General features: G+C 40.8%; 2 protein-coding genes across 2 annotated transcripts; both read left to right on the forward strand.

Annotated features, from left to right (window-relative positions):
- The first annotated feature begins 2,932 nt into the window (after positions 1 to 2,932).
- On the forward strand, positions 2,933 to 5,860 carry LOC121497322 (protocadherin beta-7-like). The gene has a single exon (XM_041766802.1). It carries the CDS (start codon positions 3,151 to 3,153, stop codon positions 5,542 to 5,544), a length of 2,394 nt encoding a protein of 797 aa, XP_041622736.1. The 5' UTR covers positions 2,933 to 3,150; the 3' UTR covers positions 5,545 to 5,860.
- A 6,317-nt stretch (positions 5,861 to 12,177) lies between these two features.
- LOC121497189 (protocadherin beta-14-like) lies at positions 12,178 to 15,102 on the forward strand. Its single transcript, XM_041766471.1, has one exon. It carries the CDS (start codon positions 12,329 to 12,331, stop codon positions 14,717 to 14,719), a length of 2,391 nt encoding a protein of 796 aa, XP_041622405.1. The 5' UTR covers positions 12,178 to 12,328; the 3' UTR covers positions 14,720 to 15,102.
- The last annotated feature ends 4,335 nt before the right edge of the window (positions 15,103 to 19,437 follow it).

Raw genomic sequence — 19,437 nt, forward strand, 5'->3', positions numbered from 1 at the left:
AGACCCTGGATCCAGTCCTATGTCAGGCTCCCTGCATGGAGACTGCTTCTCCCTCTGCCCCTCTCTCTCTCTCTCCTCTCTGTGTTTCTCATGAATAAACAAAATCTTTAAAAAAAGAAAAACAGAAACAAAATCCAAACAAAGAGGAAAGGAGGTAATTGGATAAAACATTTTCAGAGAAGAAAACTTGAAAAAACAACTATAATTAATACCATCAGATGAGAAAAGAAGTTATTGCATCTAAGAAATAAGTACAAACAGACGGATCCCTTGAAAATGTCATTTTAAAAAAGAAGGCTCTTTTAAATTATGAACATAATAAAGAAGTGAAAATCTCAAGAAAAGCTTGAAGGTGAAGTTTAGAAAATATTCCAGGAAATACTACCAAAGTATTTGAAAATGTTAAACAGGAGAGAGAGAAAAAAGGATATTAGAGATCGTAAAGAGCCCCACCATTTGATTAGTAGTAATTGAGAGAGAGAGAAAAAAACAATTATCCATGAAATAATTCAAGAAAATTTCTAAAAGCTGAAGAGAATTAGTTTCCTAATAGAAAGGAATTGTCAATGGATGAACATAAACTCAAACTAAGACACATGAATGTTTAATTAAAAAATTCTTGGTACAATGACAAAATAGTACAAGAAATAAAAATACAGGTTACATATAAGAAGATCTAAAAGAATATTTGCCTTAGAGTTCTTTTTTTTAAAGATTTTATTTATTCATGAGACACACAGAGAGAGGCAGAGACATAGGCAGAGGGAGAAGCAGAGCCGGATGCGGGACTCTATCCCAGGACCCCAGGATCACTACCTGAGCCAAAGGCCAAGGCCGACACTCAACCACCAAGCCACCAGGTGCCCCTTGCCTTAGAGTTCTTAACAAATACATTGGTTTAGGGAACTCACTGGAAAAATTTTAAAATTCTGAAGAAAAGTATTTCTAACCTAGAAATCTATAATCATATTATCAATCAAATTTGAGGATAGACTAAAGATATTTTAATACACCCAAGGTCACAACAAATTTAACTCTCATATACTCTTTCTGGAAACTACTAGAAGAAATCTATCAAAATGTTAGAGTAGTCCAAGAGAGAGGAAGTCAAAAGAAACAGAAAAGAGAATATTGATAAAAGAAGTGAAATGAATCTCTAAATGAGGTTTAAGGATGATCTCAGGATGACAACTGTGTCTCAAGTGCAAACTTGCGCAGTGTGGAGCTGTATAACTCAAAGAGACAGGCATTTTGGAGGATATCATCATCAAGTCCCCTGACATCTCTTCAATTCAATGAAACTATTGTAGGATGTGATCTATTAAAGTCATAGAGTAAGCCAAAAAAGAGGAAGAAATAAAACCCTAGAAATAGGAAATCCAACCAGAATAAAAAGCAAAGAGAATTCCAAGCATGACAGCAAAGGAATATTCTAGTATGATAGCAATGCAGCACATGTAGAACAACCACCCAATTTAAAGAAAATGGTATCACAGAAGATATGGAAATGATTGTGTAGGAAACTGTACTGAGAGTCAACAGGAATTATGAGACAAGTGATAAAATAAGTGGGGCACCTGGGTGGCTCAGTCAGTTAAACGTCTGACATCTGCTGAGGTCATGTCTCAGTATCCTGTAATTGAGCCTAGATTCCTGCTCTGTGCTCAGTGGGAAGTCTGCTTCTTCCTTTCCCTCTCGCAATTGCTCTCATCCTGCTCATGCTCTCTCTACCCCAAATAAATAAAATCTTTAAAAGAGGAAAATCAAGTAAAATGAAAAATCAAGGCAGTTATTAACTTCAAGAAAGAAAGGAAGAAAATATAATAAATATACAACAATGTTCCCAATAATAATGCATCTAAAGGAAAGCATGAAGGAGCCTTGAAAGTGTACAAGAGCTAAAACCTACCCAACATAATAAGCAGTTCAGTGATAATGTCTAAAATTAATCAAAATACAGCAGAATACAAAATAAGACAGAAGAGATAACTAAAAGAAATTAAAGTGGCTGGCTATTGGGAAGGGAGCTAGAAAATAAAGAAAGGGCAGAAATGATTGTATTTTATTTTAAGCCACTTAGTGCAATTTGATTTTGAACCAAATTCATATATTATTTTGGAGAAAAGATGCATATTAAAAGATCAGCAAAATAGAGACCTTGCAAGCCTCCCCAAGAATAAAAAGGAGACAAACATTAAACATTGCTAATAATGGGGATATATCTTAAATATAAAAAATAGAATGAATTTTGCAAACCTAGAAAAATGAATGGATTTATAAAATTGAATACAAATTACTTTAAAAGTAAAACCTGGACAGATTGATAACCAAAAGTAAAATGGGAAAGATAGTCATAGATATACCACCAGCAAAGCCACCAAACAGAACTCATTTAAAAACTGGAGGAAGTTTTCTTTCTTTTTCTTGTTAAAGATTTTATTTATTTATTCATGATAGAGAGAGAGAGAGAGAGAGGCAGAGGGAGAAGCAGGCTCCATGCCCGGAGCTCGACACGGGCGGGACTCGATTCCGGGACTTGATCCTGGGACTCGATCCTGGGACTCCAGGATCACGCCCTGGGCCAAAGGCAGGCGCCAAAACACTGAGCCACCCAGGGATCCCCTGGAGGAAATTTTCTTAAGTAAAACTTAAGGAAGTTTTTACTCCCTGGTGGGAAGCCAGAGTTTAATTTCATGTTCCCAGGTTAAGAAAAACAACAAATTATTCTTTTACAAATTCAGACTATCAGAGGGAAAAGCTATGTAAACTACTAACATTATCGTGACCATTTGAGGAAAATGATGTAATAAAACCGTACAGACCCTTTGGGGTAAAAAAAAATCACTTCTGTTGGCAGTTGCTGGAATCTGCCATCTTTTGGTTCTATTCTTGAAAACGGGAACAACATCTACAAAACGCAAGGTGGCGCTGCTGGCTAAAAAGAGGGGGGATACTCCTACAAAGGATGTTACAAATTCTACTGATCAGAGGAAAGCTGACAGACAAGAAAAGGAAAGGAAACGGTGGTGATGGAGTTGGGAGAAAGCATTGCTATTATCCACCTCATTTCTAAGGATTCGGTTTCTGCAATTTCTGAGAACTGCTTGAGGCAGAGCAAACCGTGGTTTTGAAAGGTTGCTTAAACAAAGAATGGAGGCCATAATGGCGGGTGCACTGCAGAAAAGGCAAGTGTTCTTTCTTTGTGTGTTTTTGGGAGTGTCTTGGGCTGGCACAGAACCGCTTCAGTATTTTGTGGCAGAGGAAATGGAGAGGGGGACTTTTCTGGCCAACCTAGCAAATGATCTGGGATTGGAGCCGGGGGAAGTATCAGCTCGGGGATGTAGAATCGTTTCAGATGAGAACATAAGATTTTTACTCCTCAATCCGCTTACTGGTGACTTACTTCTAAATGAGAAATTAGACCGAGAGAAACTGTGCGGCCCCACAGAGCCGTGTGTGTTGCCTTTCCAGCTGCTACTTGAAAAGCCTTTTCAGATTTTCCGTGCTGAGCTATGGGTCAGAGACATCAATGATCATTCTCCAGTATTTCTAGACAAAGAGATTTCCTTGAACATATTAGAAAGTACCACTCCAGGGGTAACATTTCTTCTAGAAAGGGCAGAGGATTCAGATGTTGGTATCAACAACCTGAGAAACTACACCATCAGCTCTAACATCTATTTCCATATTGATGTCCGTGATAGTGGAGAGGGGAATGTTTATCCCGAATTGGTACTGGATAGAGTGCTGGATCGTGAAGAGGTTTCTGAACTCAGTTTAACACTCACAGCCCTGGATGGCGGCTCTCCGCCCAGATCCGGGACCACCCTAATACACATACTGGTTTTGGACGTAAATGACAACGTCCCTGAATTTGTACAGTCGCTTTACAGGGTGCAGGTGCCTGAAAACAGCCCTGTTGGGTCCCTGGTTGTCGCTGTATTAGCTAGAGATTTAGATACTGGAAGTAATGGAGAAATAGTCTATGCATTTTTGTATGCTACTGATAGAATCCTCAAAACGTTTCGAATCAATTCAACATCTGGCAAAATTTACCTTAAAGCCGAATTGAACTACGAGGCAATACAAACTTATACATTAACTATTCAGGCCAAAGATGGTGGAGGCCTTTCTGGAAAATGTACTGTGGTGGTCCATGTAACAGATATCAATGATAATCCACCAGAACTACTCATGTCATCACTTACTAGCCCAATTGCAGAAAACTCACCGGACACAGTAGTAGCTGTTTTTAGGATCAGAGACAGAGATTCAGGGAACAATGCAAAGATGGTGTGCTCCATCCAGGACGATCTCCCCTTCATCCTGAAGCCATCAGTAGAGAATTTCTACACCCTGGTAACAGAGAGCCCCCTCGACAGAGAGAGCCAGGCGGAGTACAACATCACCATCACCGTCAGTGACTTGGGGACCCCCAGGCTGCAAACCCAGCACACCATCACCGTGACGGTCTCCGACGTCAACGACAACGCCCCCGCCTTCAGCCAGACCACCTACACCCTGCGCGTCCGCGAGAACAACAGCCCCGCCCTGCACATCGGCACCGTGAGCGCCACCGACAGGGACGCGGGCGCCAACGCCCAGGTCACCTACTCGCTGCTGCCGCCCCGGGACCCGCAGCTGCCGCTCGCCTCGCTGGTGTCCATCAACGCGGACAACGGGCAGCTGTTCGCGCTCAGGTCCCTGGATTACGAGGCGCTGCAGGCCTTCGAGGTCCGCGTGGGCGCGGCCGACCGCGGCTCGCCCGCGCTGAGCAGCCAGGCGCTGGTGCGCGTGCTGGTGCTGGACGACAACGACAACGCGCCCTTCGTGCTGTACCCGCTGCAGAACGGCTCTGCGCCCTGCACCGAGCTGGTGCCGCGGGCGGCCGAGGCGGGCTACCTGGTGACCAAGGTGGTGGCGGTGGACGGCGACTCGGGCCAGAACGCCTGGCTGTCGTTCCAGCTGCTCAAGGCCACGGAGCCCGGGCTGTTCGGCGTGTGGGCGCACAACGGCGAGGTGCGCACGGCCCGGCTGCTGAGCGAGCGCGACGCCGTCAGGCACAGGCTGCTGGTGCTGGTCAAGGACAATGGCGAGCCGCCGCTGTCGGCCAGCGTCACGCTGCACGTGCTGCTGGTGGACGGCTTCTCGCAGCCCTACCTGCCGCTGCCGGACGTGGCGGCGGCCGAGGCCCGGGCCGACCCGCTCACCGTCTACCTGGTCATCGCCTTGGCGTCCGTGTCGTCGCTCTTCCTGTGCTCGGCGCTGGCGTTCGTGGCGGTGCGGCTGTGCAGGAGGAGCGGGGCGGCGTCGGGGGGTGGCTGCGCGGTGCCCGAGGGCCACTTCCCGGGCCACCTGGTGGACGTCAGCGGCGCGGGGACCCTGTCCCAGAGCTACCAGTACGAGGTGTGTCTGACGGGGGGGACTGGGACCAGCGAGTTCAAGTTCCTCAAGCCCATTATCCCCAACCTCCCACCCCAGTGCCCTGGGAAAGAAACAGAAGAAAATCCTAACTTCCGCAATAGTTTTGGGTTCAACATATAGAGGTCATAATTATGTTTGACATTCCATAAGTGCCACTTTTCATGCCACTTCCAGATCAATGTTATTTCCCCCAATTTGTGTGTATTTTAAATTGTATTCTGTGTACTTTTATATTTTCACAAATTCTACCTATCTTTCAAGTAAATGTTATCTTTGTGATTATAATTAGATGGTACTGTTTCTGTAATCCAGGAGGTCTTAATAGGTAATTAGTTTGCCTCCTTAAGTAACAGCACCAAATCACTTTTGTTCATTGTCCTCTATCCAGTTGAACTTTCACCTACAATTCTGCTTTTGGTAAAATAAAGCAGACCACTTTCAAAGTGTTTCAAGTGTTCAAGTATTTCTTCATTTCATTTTTTTCTGGTGGTATAGTAATGAATACTATTCAGAAATATCATTTTTCTTCCTTTAAAGTCACTGCATTTTTATTAACACTTTAAAATGTTTACTGCTGTTGAAAATAACACCTGGAAAATCATGTCCTTGTTAGAAAGGGCCAGAAGACCATTTTATTAACACCTCATCTTCATTCATACTGCAGAGTGATTGTGAAGGCCCTTCAGTATAGTAGCGACCCAGAAAGTCTTGGAATATGAAGTGATAATTTTCCAGAATTCTTGTTGACATTACAAAGGTATAATATAATCCACTTGAATCCATCTGAATAATAATAACCAAACCTTAAAAAATGACAGCCCACAGAAAAATTATGTTGTTTTTTAAGGTTGTGTACATACTTAATAGAAATGTTTTGTAGACAATTTTTAGCTTAGGTGAATTTTAAAATTGCCCATATTATTACATTCTCTTTAATTTTCATGTGTGGTTATGATCTACTAATTTGCTTTCATGACCCTATTAATGGGTAGCAGGCCAAAGTTTGAAAAACACTTTTCTCAGATATATATATATATATATATATATATATATATATATATATATAATTAAGAAGTATCAAAAGATAATCCCTTAAGATTCTAATTTTAAAAAAAAAATTCAAATCATTGTAAGGGGGAAGTTTTGTCTCATACAGCACAGGCACCAACCAACTACTCTTTTTTTAAAAAAATTTTTTTTAAACCAAGCAACTACTCTTGACTTTAGTGATCTAACATTACAGAATAAAAGGCCTTCAGTGTTGGAAGAAGAATTTTCCAGTGAATCTCATCAAGAAGCTCAAAGTCTTTATGTTGTGGAAGGAACCTGTAGAGAAACAAAATGAGTGAGGCTATAGAGGGGAAAAAATGTGTGTGAGTAGTAAGCACATGAAAAATGAAAGGTGGGATCCCTGGGTGGCGCAGCGGTTTGGTGCCTGCCTTTGGCCCAGGGCACGATCCTGGAGACCTGGGATCTAATCCCACGTCGGGCTCCCGGTGCATGGAGCCTCCTTCTCCCTCTGCCTGTGTCTCTGCCTCTCTCTCTCTCTCTGTGTGACTATCATAAATAAATTTAAAAAAAATTTTTAAAAAGAAAGAAAAATGAAAGGTAAGAGGGCAAGTGACATGATTGCTCTGTTACCTTTAGTGTCCAGTACCACAGACTAGAATCAATGCCACAAAGTGCCTCCTCAATATATTACATTAAAACCATAGCTGGGCTAGATATTAGTTAATAATGTCACGAAGTAGAATCTCTTGCTCTAGCACATCCCAATATAATCTAATGTTCGCACTTTCTGAAAGCTGAGATTTCACTACCAGTTCTTCTGAACTTCATGGACTGATTAATTATTCTTTGAATGCAAGAAAATGGAGGGAACCGAAGTTTCTCCATGCAGGTAAATTAAGTTCTCATGTTCTGCTTTTTATTTTTTTTTAATTTTTTAAAGATTTTATTTATGAGAGAGAGAGAGAGAGAGAGAGAGAGAGAGAGAGAGAGAGGCAGAGATACAGGCAGAGGGAGAAGCGGGCCCCATGCAGAGAGCCTGATGTGGGACTTGATCCCCGGTCTCCAGGATCACGCCCTGGGCTGAATGCAGGCGCTAAACTGCTGAGCCACCCGGGGATCCCATGTTCCGTTTTTTAAAATGGGACTAGAAGCAAATTCTTTCCCTTTAAATGAAAAAATGAAAGCTGCATTACATAGAGAACAAAATAGCACAAGAAATTTATAAATCAAAGTCAAGTATTAAGATTACTTCCTGTCTTTACTGCACTTAGTAGAGAAAAGATGATCACTAGCTTAAAAAGATAAAAAGCATTATAGCATCATAGCATGCCAGACAAGATACATAGACTACTGAAGGTGAAAAATAAAAATGGCCACTTCATGTACACCAGAATGGCCATAATCAAAAAGATAATAACAACTGTTGGCAAGGATGCAGGGAAATTGCTGCACTGTTGCAAGGAATGTAGTGGCATATTCACTTGAAAACAGTTTGGCAGTTCCTCAAAATGTTAAATATATTGTTACCTTATGACCCAGAAAGTCAACTCCTGTGTTATCTATTCAAAAGAAATAAAAGCATATCCTCACACATGCACAAAAACTATATACATGCATGTTCATAGTAGCATTACTCATAATATTACCAAAAGTGGAGATTCCCCAAATGTCCATCAACTGATGAATGGATAAACAAGATATAGTATCTCCATACAATGGGATTGTTATTATTCAACACTAAAGTGAAATGAAGTACTGTAACAAACTACAACATAGGCGAACCTCAAAATCATTACTCTAAGTGAAAGAGACCAGTTGCAAAATATCTTACATTGTATGACCCCATTTATATGAAATGTTCTGGACAGGCAAATCTATAGGGACTAGAAAGCAGATTAGTGGTTGCCTACAGCTGTAGGGAGGGTAGGGGATGAAGAATGGCTAAAGGGTAAGAGGTCTCTTTTTGGCATGATGTTCTGAAATTAGACTGTGGTGATAATTACACAAATCTGGAAGCATTAAAACTCATTGCATTGTACACTTAATTTTTTAAAGTGTACTTATTTATTTTAGAGACAGAGCACACATGGGGGGAGGGGCAAAGGTAGAGGGAGAGAATCTCAAGGAAACTCCGCACTGAGCGTAGAGTCCAATGCAGGGCTCAATTTCATGACCCCTAAGATCATGACCTGAACCAAAATCAAGAGTCAAAAAAAAAATCAAGAGTCAGATTCATAACCAACTGAGCCACCCAGGGGTCCCCTGGTGGCTTTAAAGTATTGTACACTTTAAATGGGAAAGCTCTATGGTATGTAAGTGATATCTCAGTAATGATATTAAAGCACTGGTGGGAGTGGTTCTAGCAACCTGTGTCCCAAGTAAGGTGGGACTTCTGCCATTTATTGTAGGGGAGGGAGAAAAGAGCAATTCAAACAGCTCAGGCAGAATTTTTTTTAAAGATTTTATTTATTTATTCATGAGAGACAGAGAGAGAGAAAGGCAGAGGGAGAAGCAGGCTCCATGCAGGGAGCCCCATGTGAGACAGGATCCTGGGACCCCAGGATCACGCCCTGGGCCGAAGGCAGATGCTCAACCACTGAGCCACCCAGGCGTCCCTCAGGCAGAAAATCTAACAGGTATAACAGCAAAGGACCAGGTCCTATTGCTTCAAGTTTTTCCAGATATCTGAACAAGAGGACTTGGGATTTGTCTACTTATTGAAAAAAACTACGTGTTTCCTGATTCTAATGGAGAGTGCCAGGTCTTCAGGAGCTCAGATGCCCAGATAGAAGTAACCAACCAATTTTCTTCAAATGTGTTGCTAAAAACAAATTTTGCTCTAATGCTTCGAATATCTCATTTACAGTTAAATTTAAGCCAATGCATAAAAATGAAACTGTATCAGCTAATTTTTTAAAAAGACTATTTATTCATGAGAGAGACACACAGAGGCAGAGACAGAGACAGAGGGAGAAGCAGGCTCCATGCAGGGAGCCTGATGTGGGACTCAATCCCGGGACTCCAGGATCATTCCCTGAGCCAAAGGCAGACGCTCAACCGCTGAGCCACCCAAGGGTCCCTGTATCAGCCAATTTTATATCAAAGGACTACATGCTGTCTGTGGAGGGAGAAGGTCAGTTACCAAATGGAGCTGTAAGGGATGGCCCAGCCTCCCAGAGAGGATTTTCTTGAAAGCCATTACCAGTAAAAACCAAGTAACAGTTGAGGTTAGAACTCCCCATGAGAAAGGACATAAAGACAATTTAGCTGAAACACTTGGTTCTCCTCATCTCCTTTCTAACTCAAGTTCTGCTACCACTCCCCATTCCACTAAGAAATAACATAGCTTCTCAGCCCCTAGGACACTCTCCTGTCCTCAATGTCAGGCATTAGAACCCTGGCTACATGCTGTACTTTTTCACCACCCAAAATGGTTCTTTCTATGAAAGAATGATTTCAGATATCTCTGAGAATAGAATCCTCTGTGTCTTTAATCCCCTCATTCCGCTATTCCTATCACATCTTGCCTTTGACCTTATGTAAACCTCCATTCTACGATGCTGCTACTATATAGTAACCCCCTTTGTGCTCTCATTTCTCTCCTATTCAGCTGATTCCCTGGTCTGCCACTCCTAGTCACCCTCATGCGCATATTCTTTATTCCCTTGTTCAATTTTCCTTTACTGAAACCACCTGATGAAACTCCACTCCAGATGAATATAATTGTCTCTTTCCTCTTCTGTTATGTCACTGGTGCTGCATTCTATAAGTCAAAACTTAGAAAATTATCAATACTATCACACTGAGTTTAACACATCTAAACTTAATTTAGCTTTGAAGACCAAGAAATTGTTTTGTATTTTCCTAATCAGCTTTCTCTTCTTTTCTCTGTAACAGCTACTTCAAACCTAGTTATCTTTATATTTCTCACCCTACTACTTACATATTCCCCTTAAGCAGATGAACTTGCTTAATACCTTGCTGAGAAAAATAGAATCTATCAAATGGAAATTCTCTGAATTTTCTGTCCCCAAACCTACACACTGAATAGCATCTGTACTTATAATGACCTCTACCAAGGTCACTTTCTATGCCAGCCCAATCTCTTCATTTACTTTCTGGGGCCTATGTTTAACCACCTTTTAGGGGCTTCACATTGAATTAATCCTCTCTTTGGTATCTCACTTTTCTTCCTCTCTGTTGAATACTACAAATCAGCATTTTAAATAACTTCAAATCTCCCTAGGCTTAAAAAAAACTATTGAGTTTCAATTTTCCTACAGATACCATCAGTTTCTTATTTTTCCAGCTAAATTTGAAAGGATTGTCATTTTTACTTCCTTATCACTCTTGCTTTTCAACCAAGTGTCATCTGAGTTTCACTGTGACCACTCTGAAACTGCTATTGTAAAGGTGACTGAGGTTTTCTGTGAAAGTTAGGTAAGGTTATATTGCTGAACAAAACAGTATAACTACACAGTGGCTTGTAAAAGTGTGTATCTCCTTATAACAGTTCAAGTGTAAATGACTGGGTAGATGAGGCAGCTTTGCTCATTACAATCCTTCCAGAAACAAGTTTTATGGAAAGTAATTGCTCCTACATTCCCTACTGCAATGTCATAATGTGCATGACTGACACATCTAGGTTCTAGTTGGCTGGGAGGGAGGAAACACATCCAGATGTCTTCTCTTCTAGACCTAGAAATGGCAAAAATTCTGTTCACAATATTAGTGAGAACTTTATTCAACTGGCCATACCCAACTACAAGGCAGACTGGAACAGGCAATCGAGAGTAGTCATGTGCCTGTGTACAGTACATCCTTATTAGTATAAAGGGAACCAATTTTTGGGAAACATCTATTAGACTCCTTCACAATGACCATCTTCAGAATATTCATTTTGGGGGAGTTTCTGAAGCATTTGCTACCACTGATCTTCCCCATCTTCTTGAAATGCTATTTAGTTTGGTTTAACGATTCTGAACTCTGGGCCTTCTTTGTCTTTTGAAAGATACTTTATTTTCTCTCTCCTCTAATGAAGGTGTTTGGGTTTTTTCCAGAGTTTTATGCTAAACCTTTTCATTTGTTACCGCCAAATTTTTAGCCAGTGAACTCCATAAAGGCAAGGAGTAAATCTATACTATTTATTCCAAATCCTTACATGTGTGTTTTTAAAATATGTAAATGAAAAGAGTAATGACATTAATAATTAATATTGACTGAATTCAAAAGTATAAGAGTAGAGGAGGAATATATTTGAAATTCTCAAGAAATGGCCTAAGTAAAATATTATTTCCTCAGTCCAGGACATCTTAATAAGGTCTTGTCAGCATTCAAAACAGCACTAATTAAATGCTCAGTAAAGACCTGTTTGGATCCTGATTCAGACAAATTAACAGTAAAAAATTTTTGGAGAAAAATAAGGAAAACCAAATGCAGACTGAGTATAAGTTATATCAAGGAATTATTGCTAACTCTGTTGACTGTAATAGTGCATCATAGTTATATTTTAAAGTCTTTATCTATTAGAGATACTTGGTAAAGTAGGGGTAAAGATATATGATGTCTGGGATTTGCTTTAAAATACTACAGATGTATTCATGAATTACTTGTTCAAGAGAAAAAAAAATTACTGAAAAAAATCATGGAAACACATGGTGGCGCTGTAGGATAAAATGACATTAGCGCATGGACACTGTGGGCTTCATTATTCTAGGGAACAGAGACCATTCAAACCACTGAAAAGAGAAGCAGTAAAGGAGCTTCATCTACTAAAGCTGCTGGAGGGCTATATACCTTCGGGGGGGGTTCTTATTTTTAAAAATTGAGCGTCAGCTTCCAAAATTAGGGTTGAACTTAAAATTTTCTACAAAAGAGGTTGCTGGAAGGAGCCATGGAGATCAAAGGGGAGCTCACTCTGCGGAAAAGGCAAGTCTTGATTTTCTTTGTTTTACTGGGATTATCTCAGGCAGGTCCTGAATCTGTGCAATATTCTGTGGCAGAGGAGACAGAAGTTGGTTCTTTTGTGGCCAATCTTGCAAGGGATCTAGGGCTTGGGGTGGAGGAGCTATCCTCACGGGAGACCCGAGTAGTGTCGGATGATAATGAAAAGCATTTACATCTTGATTTACTGACCGGGGATTTGCTCCTAAATAAGAAACTGGACCGAGAAGAGCTCTGTGGCTCCACTGAGCCCTGTGTGCTGCATTTTCAGATGGTTTTAGAAAACCCTTTACAGTTTTTTCGGGCAGAACTGTATGTCAAGGACGTAAATGATCACTCCCCCACGTTTCTGGACAAGCAAATACTTATTAAAATATCAGAAAGTACCATTACTGGAACCACATTCCTATTGGAGAGTGCCCAAGATTTGGATGTAGGAACCAATAGTCTCCAAAACTATACAATTAGCCCCAATTCTCATTTCTACATTAAAATCCGTAGTGATGGGAAGATATACCCAGAACTGGTCCTGGACAGAGAATTAGATCATGAAGAGGAGCCTGAGCTCACATTAACACTCACAGCACTGGATGGTGGATCTCCACCCAGGTCTGGGACAACTTTGGTTCTCATCAAGGTCTTGGACATCAATGACAATGCCCCTGAGTTTGCTCAGAGTCTCTATGAAGTGCATGTTCTGGAGGACACACCTGTTGGCTCCTGGATTATTACCATTTTTGCTAACGATTTAGATGCAGGAAATTATGGGAAAATATCATACACATTTTTGTATGCTTCAGAAGATATCCGTAAAACATTTGAAATCAACCCAATATCTGGGGAAGTTCATTTGAGATCATGCCTGGATTTTGAAGTAATACAATTCTACACTATAAGTATTCAGGCAACAGATGGTGGGGGTCTTTCAGAAGAATGTACTCTTCTGGTTAAAGTAATAGATATAAATGATAATCCACCAGAAGTGACCATATCATCATTTACAAAGTCAATTCCAGAGAACGCCTCAGAGACTCTGGTTGCTCTTTTTAGTGTACGAGATCAAGATTCTGGGGACAATGGAAGGATGGTTTGCTCTATTCAGGATGAGCTCCCCTTTTTTCTGAAACCAACCTTCAAGAACTTTTTCACTTTAGTTTCGGAAAAAGCACTGGATAGAGAGACAAGATCCGAGTACAACATCACCATCACCGTCAGTGATTTGGGGACCCCCAGGCTGCAAACCCAGCACACCATCACCGTGACGGTCTCCGACGTCAACGACAACGCCCCCGCCTTCAGCCAGACCACCTACACCCTGCGCGTCCGCGAGAACAACAGCCCCGCCCTGCACATCGGCACCGTGAGCGCCACCGACAGGGACGCGGGCGCCAACGCCCAGGTCACCTACTCGCTGCTGCCGCCCCGGGACCCGCAGCTGCCGCTCGCCTCGCTGGTGTCCATCAACGCGGACAACGGGCAGCTGTTCGCGCTCAGGTCCCTGGATTACGAGGCGCTGCAGGCCTTCGAGGTCCGCGTGGGCGCGGCCGACCGCGGCTCGCCCGCGCTGAGCAGCCAGGCGCTGGTGCGCGTGCTGGTGCTGGACGACAACGACAACGCGCCCTTCGTGCTGTACCCGCTGCAGAACGGCTCTGCGCCCTGCACCGAGCTGGTGCCGCGGGCGGCCGAGGCGGGCTACCTGGTGACCAAGGTGGTGGCGGTGGACGGCGACTCGGGCCAGAACGCCTGGCTGTCGTTCCAGCTGCTCAAGGCCACGGAGCCCGGGCTGTTCGGCGTGTGGGCGCACAACGGCGAGGTGCGCACGGCCCGGCTGCTGAGCGAGCGCGACGCCGTCAGGCACAGGCTGCTGGTGCTGGTCAAGGACAATGGCGAGCCGCCGCTGTCGGCCAGCGTCACGCTGCACGTGCTGCTGGTGGACGGCTTCTCGCAGCCCTACCTGCCGCTGCCGGACGTGGCGGCGGCCGAGGCCCGGGCCGACCCGCTCACCGTCTACCTGGTCATCGCCTTGGCGTCCGTGTCGTCGCTCTTCCTGTGCTCGGCGCTGGCGTTCGTGGCGGTGCGGCTGTGCAGGAGGAGCGGGGCGGCGTCGGGGGGTGGCTGCGCGGTGCCCGAGGGCCACTTCCCGGGCCACCTGGTGGACGTCAGCGGCGCGGGGACCCTGTCCCAGAGCTACCAGTACGAGGTGTGTCTGACGGGGGGGACTGGGACCAGCGAGTTCAAGTTCCTCAAGCCCATTATCCCCAGTCTTCCAGTCCCTGCCACTGGTAGGCATACAGGGGAAAATGAGAACTTCCGCAATAGTTTTGGATTCAACATTCAATAAAATACTTTATTTTAAACTTTGAGTCCTTTGTTATTCTTGACAATCTCTGGATAGTTTTTGCCAATCTGTAATGCATATTAGGTTGTACCTCAGTTGCATGCATTATCATTTCTTCCACTCTCCTCACAAATATATATTTGTGGCCATAATGAAGTGGAAATATAATCTGTGTGTTGTCTGTTTTTTTTTTCCGATTCTTTGGTCAAAAATGTTACATTAACGGAGTTATTGCTGATTTTTTGTTGTGATAATGGCATTGTTGTTATGCAAGACAATGTTACTAATTATTTGGAGGTACAAATTAAGTATTAAGAGTGAATGCCACAGTATATGTAATTTACTTGTAGATATTTTATCAAAGAGAAAGCAAAAATAAAAAATGCTATTGAATCTTGGTGGAAGTATTTTTGTTTCACTACTCATTTTGCACATTTTCATCATAAAGTGTAATAAAAAAGATACCTCTCCATATTCAGTACTAGGATACCTTATTTGCTTGCTTTTTGTCTTGTAGTATTTTTCAAAAATTCACTTTATGACAAAATAAAAGTTACCACATTGAAAATTACTGATTTTTAAGTAATTCTCCTTTGTTGTTGTTATGGGGAAGGAGCTTTATATTGCTGTGGGCCTAGATATGGCTTTTTCGCTTTAATATCATGTTTGCTAGTTTAAATTTATATTATCTTATATTGTTCATGACTTAACTAGAATAGTAATTCATGGTATCATTCTGAATAGAATAACTCTCCATCAGAAGAGTACAGATAAAAACTTCTTAACTGAATTGAACATTCAAACTGTTAAAGAAATGAATTGGGTTCACTTTTCCATTGATTTGTGAGCATAAGTACAAAAAAATCCTTAATATTTTGTGGCCTCTCTCTAATAACCACAAAGAAGGAATGGGTCTGTATCTGTAAGTTTATAGATTCCTCATGGTGTTACAGATTGTATCTCCAATATACAAGTAGATAGCTTAATGGAAGATTATAGGTAGGGATTTTCATAGCTATAATGTGTGAATATGGAGCTAGTGTGCCTTACATTTTTGCAATTTCTTGCATAAATTTAGATATTTAGACTAAATAGTATAATAAAATGGAATTTGACATTGTGAAATGGGTGCAACAAATTCCAATTTCCTATGAATCTTTTTCTTTCCTTCACGAATTTTTTAAAAAGATTTTATTTATTTATTCATGAGAGACAGAGAGAGAGAGAGAGAGGCAGAAACACAGACAGAGGGAGAAGCAGGCTCCATGCAGGGAGCCCGACATGGGACTTGATCCCGGATCTCCAGGATCACACCCTGGGCTGAAGGCAGTGCTTCAGCCACCTGGGCTGCCCTCCTTTGTGAAATTTTTTACTGGTTTTATCTTGTGTTGCAATAGATATTTACTGGTTGTGATAATTTCACATAAATAGATATTTAAACAAAGTCTTGGGCCCTCTTAATCCTTCAGACTCATAAGAAGTAAGTCTTATGCTTTTATTCATTAATAAAAATAGATAAGAACAGGAGCACCTGAGTGGCTTAGTCTGTTGGGCATGGGACTCTTGATTTCAGCTCAGGTCATGATCTTGGGGTCCTGGGATCAAGCCTCATGTCAGGCTCCTTGGTTAGCAGAGATTGAGAATTAAGGATTCTCTCCCTCTCCCCTTGCCTCTCCTCCTTCTCCTTCTACCCTTCCCTGAGCGTGCACATACTCTCTCTGTCTCATTCTAAAATAAATAAATCTTTAAAAATAGATGATAATAATAGAATATGCTATTTAAATAATTTAGGAGTAGACTTGTAGACTACCAGATAGAATAAAATCCAGGGCCAAATCCTTTATATAAGAGAACTTGGTTGTGATAGAGAAGGTGTCAAAATCACTGGGCTTAGGGGCAAGATATATATATATCACTTAGCAAATGTTATTGGGAAAATTGGCTCACTATATAAAGAAAATCCTCATCTCATGCCATATAAAAATGAACTTTCTATGGATCTAAGAGGTGATGTATTTTAATTGAGAAAATGTAATAAACCTAGGTAAAAACAGCTTTATAACCTTACTATCAAACCAAATTTCTTTTTTTAAAAAAGATTTTATTTATTTATTCATGAGAGACATAGAGAGGGGCAGAGACATAGGCAGAGGGAGAAGCAGGCTCCTCGTGGGGAGCCCAATGTTGGACTCAATCCCAGGACCCTGGGATCATGACCCGCTGAAGACAGACACTCAACCACTGAGCCAGCCAGGTGCCCTGAGATTGAATTTTTTAAACAAGGTCTTAAAAATAAAAACAATAAAGATATAAAATTGACAAATATCATTACTTCAAAACTAGAGGATAGCATACATAGGCAAGCTAAAAGGCAAGGAAAAGCTACTTGCGGCAGTTTAACTGAGGAAGATTAATATTCAGATGATTCAAGTAACTGTTGCAGATTAACACAAATTAAAAAGAGAGCCAGTACATTTTTTTAAAGGGAAAAATGGAAAGGAAATTCAAAGAAGGAAAAACAAAGTCTATAAAGAACATGAAATGATGCTTGACCTCATTAGTTGGTGAAAAATATACTAAAATAAGACACAAGTTTATATCCATAGCATTAGTAAAGATGAGGAATTTACATAATGTCAAGTGGAACAATAGGAAATCACATGTATAGCCCGCTTTGAGAGATTTTTAATAGTATTTGGTGAAATTTAGAGTGAACATAACCGTGATTCAGCAGTTCCACTTTGGAGTGGCTAAGCCAGAAAATTCTTTTTTTTAAATTGAAGTATAGTTGACACACAATGTTATATTAGTTTCAGATGTATAAGCCGAAAAATTTCCTTCATGGCTTCACAAATTATATGCATAAGAATGTTCATCTTGGGAGAGCAAAGAACAGGAGTCAATCCTACATATTCATCAATAAAGAAACTTATAAATGTGGAAAATGTTTATGAAAATATATTACAGAATATTATCAAAAGGAGCGAACTAGGTGTATATACAGCCACATGGATATATCCCAAATGTTTTTTTTTTTAATTTTTATTTATTTATTTATGATAGTCACAGAGAGAGAGAGAGAGAGAGAGAGGCAGAGACACAGGCAGAGGGAGAAGCAGGCTCCATGCACCGGGAGCCTGACGTGGGATTCGATCCCGGGTCTCCAGGACCGCGCCCTGAGCCAAAGGCAGGCGCCAAACCGCTGCGCCACCCAGGGATCCCCTATCCCAAATGTTTTAAAAGGAAGGAAGATACTGGGATTTCTGGTACAGTGCTGTATATATCCATATAATACATAATATCTTATAATTGTACAAATATATAAATAAGCATATTAGAAGGATAGAAGAAGGAACAGGTGTAGGCAGGAAGACATGTTTATTTACAGGAGAATAAAGAATGCAGAGAAGTGGGAGCTATACTAATCTCAATTACAGAAATTGTCTCTTCTGAGAGAGATTGTTTAAATTGATTGCAGCATTATTGGGTTGATTTAGTATTGATCAAATAGGTAAAAAATGCACATTATTTCTCTATCTTCTTGAGGTCAATTGCCTATATTTCAGAAAGCAAGAGTTTATTTATAATTGTGAGACAAGTCTCATTGAGACTTACTTTTAGTAAGGATGGTATAGATTATGTAGACCAATGCTTCCACTGAAAACAATTAGCTAATAAGACAGTAATATGTTATCTGGCTACAATTAATGTCTAAGAGTAACCGAGAGAGATAAATGAGCTTAACATCTAACTTTTCCCTGGTTTATTTGGAATCCTGGGAAGTGTGAACTTCTATTTTGATGGTTTATATAATAAGGGAGAAAATCAAAGCATAACAAAGTAAAGGTCATAGAAGACCCTTGCATTAATAAATACGTATCCCTAAGAACTACACCTTTAAGGTGAAAATAAGGTGGAAATGGATGAGCCCTTGTGTAGAATTTCAGCTTTGAATTAGATTTTTTAGCACTGAACTTGATTTAACACGGTTGTTGACAAAGTAGTGCTTCCAGATCCTGATGGAACTAAATGCAGACCTTCTATAAAAGAAAGTTCATCCTAAGGCTTAAAATATTCATATAAATAAGTAACTTGAACACAAAGATAACTGCATACACAAGGGAACATGACACCATGAGTGAGAGCCAGCAGGAAAAAAAAGAGAATACAGAAATATACTTCAAACATTTTAATTACCAAACATAATCTAATAATATGCTAAACATTTTAATTGAAATGCAAATTATGCTTAAAGATGTATAGAGAATAAGAAATTTGATAGATTATTAAAGAACCAAATAGCACTCCTAGAACTGAAAAATATAACCAAATTTTAAATTCAATCAAAATTGAATAAAAGGTTTAATAGGAAAGTAGATATACCCAAATAAATAATTTATGAAGTAAATAATTTATGAAGTCAGAATATAATTTATCTAGCATACAGCTCAGAGAGTTTAGAAGGTGAAAAATATGGAGGAGGTGGTTAGAAACATAGGACAGAGTAAGACGTTTAAGATAGGATCAACAGCAATTATATGAAAAATATTGGAGGGTCACCTGGCTGGCTGTCGGTGGAGCATGCAACTCCTAATCTCAGGGTCGTGAATTCAAGCCCCATGTTGGGTATGGAGCCTACTTAAAATATATATGTATATTTATTATTGTAGTAATTATAATATTATTATATAATAAATTATTAATATATTTTAAAATATATG

Source organism: Vulpes lagopus, chromosome 8, assembly GCF_018345385.1.
Source record: "Vulpes lagopus strain Blue_001 chromosome 8, ASM1834538v1, whole genome shotgun sequence".
Lineage (NCBI taxonomy): Eukaryota > Metazoa > Chordata > Mammalia > Carnivora > Canidae > Vulpes > Vulpes lagopus.

Coding starts and splice junctions, on each gene's coding strand:
- LOC121497189 (XM_041766471.1), top strand. CDS start 12,329: ATGGAGATCAAAGGGGAGCTCACTCTGCGGAAAAGGCAAGTCTTGATT.
- LOC121497322 (XM_041766802.1), top strand. CDS start 3,151: ATGGAGGCCATAATGGCGGGTGCACTGCAGAAAAGGCAAGTGTTCTTT.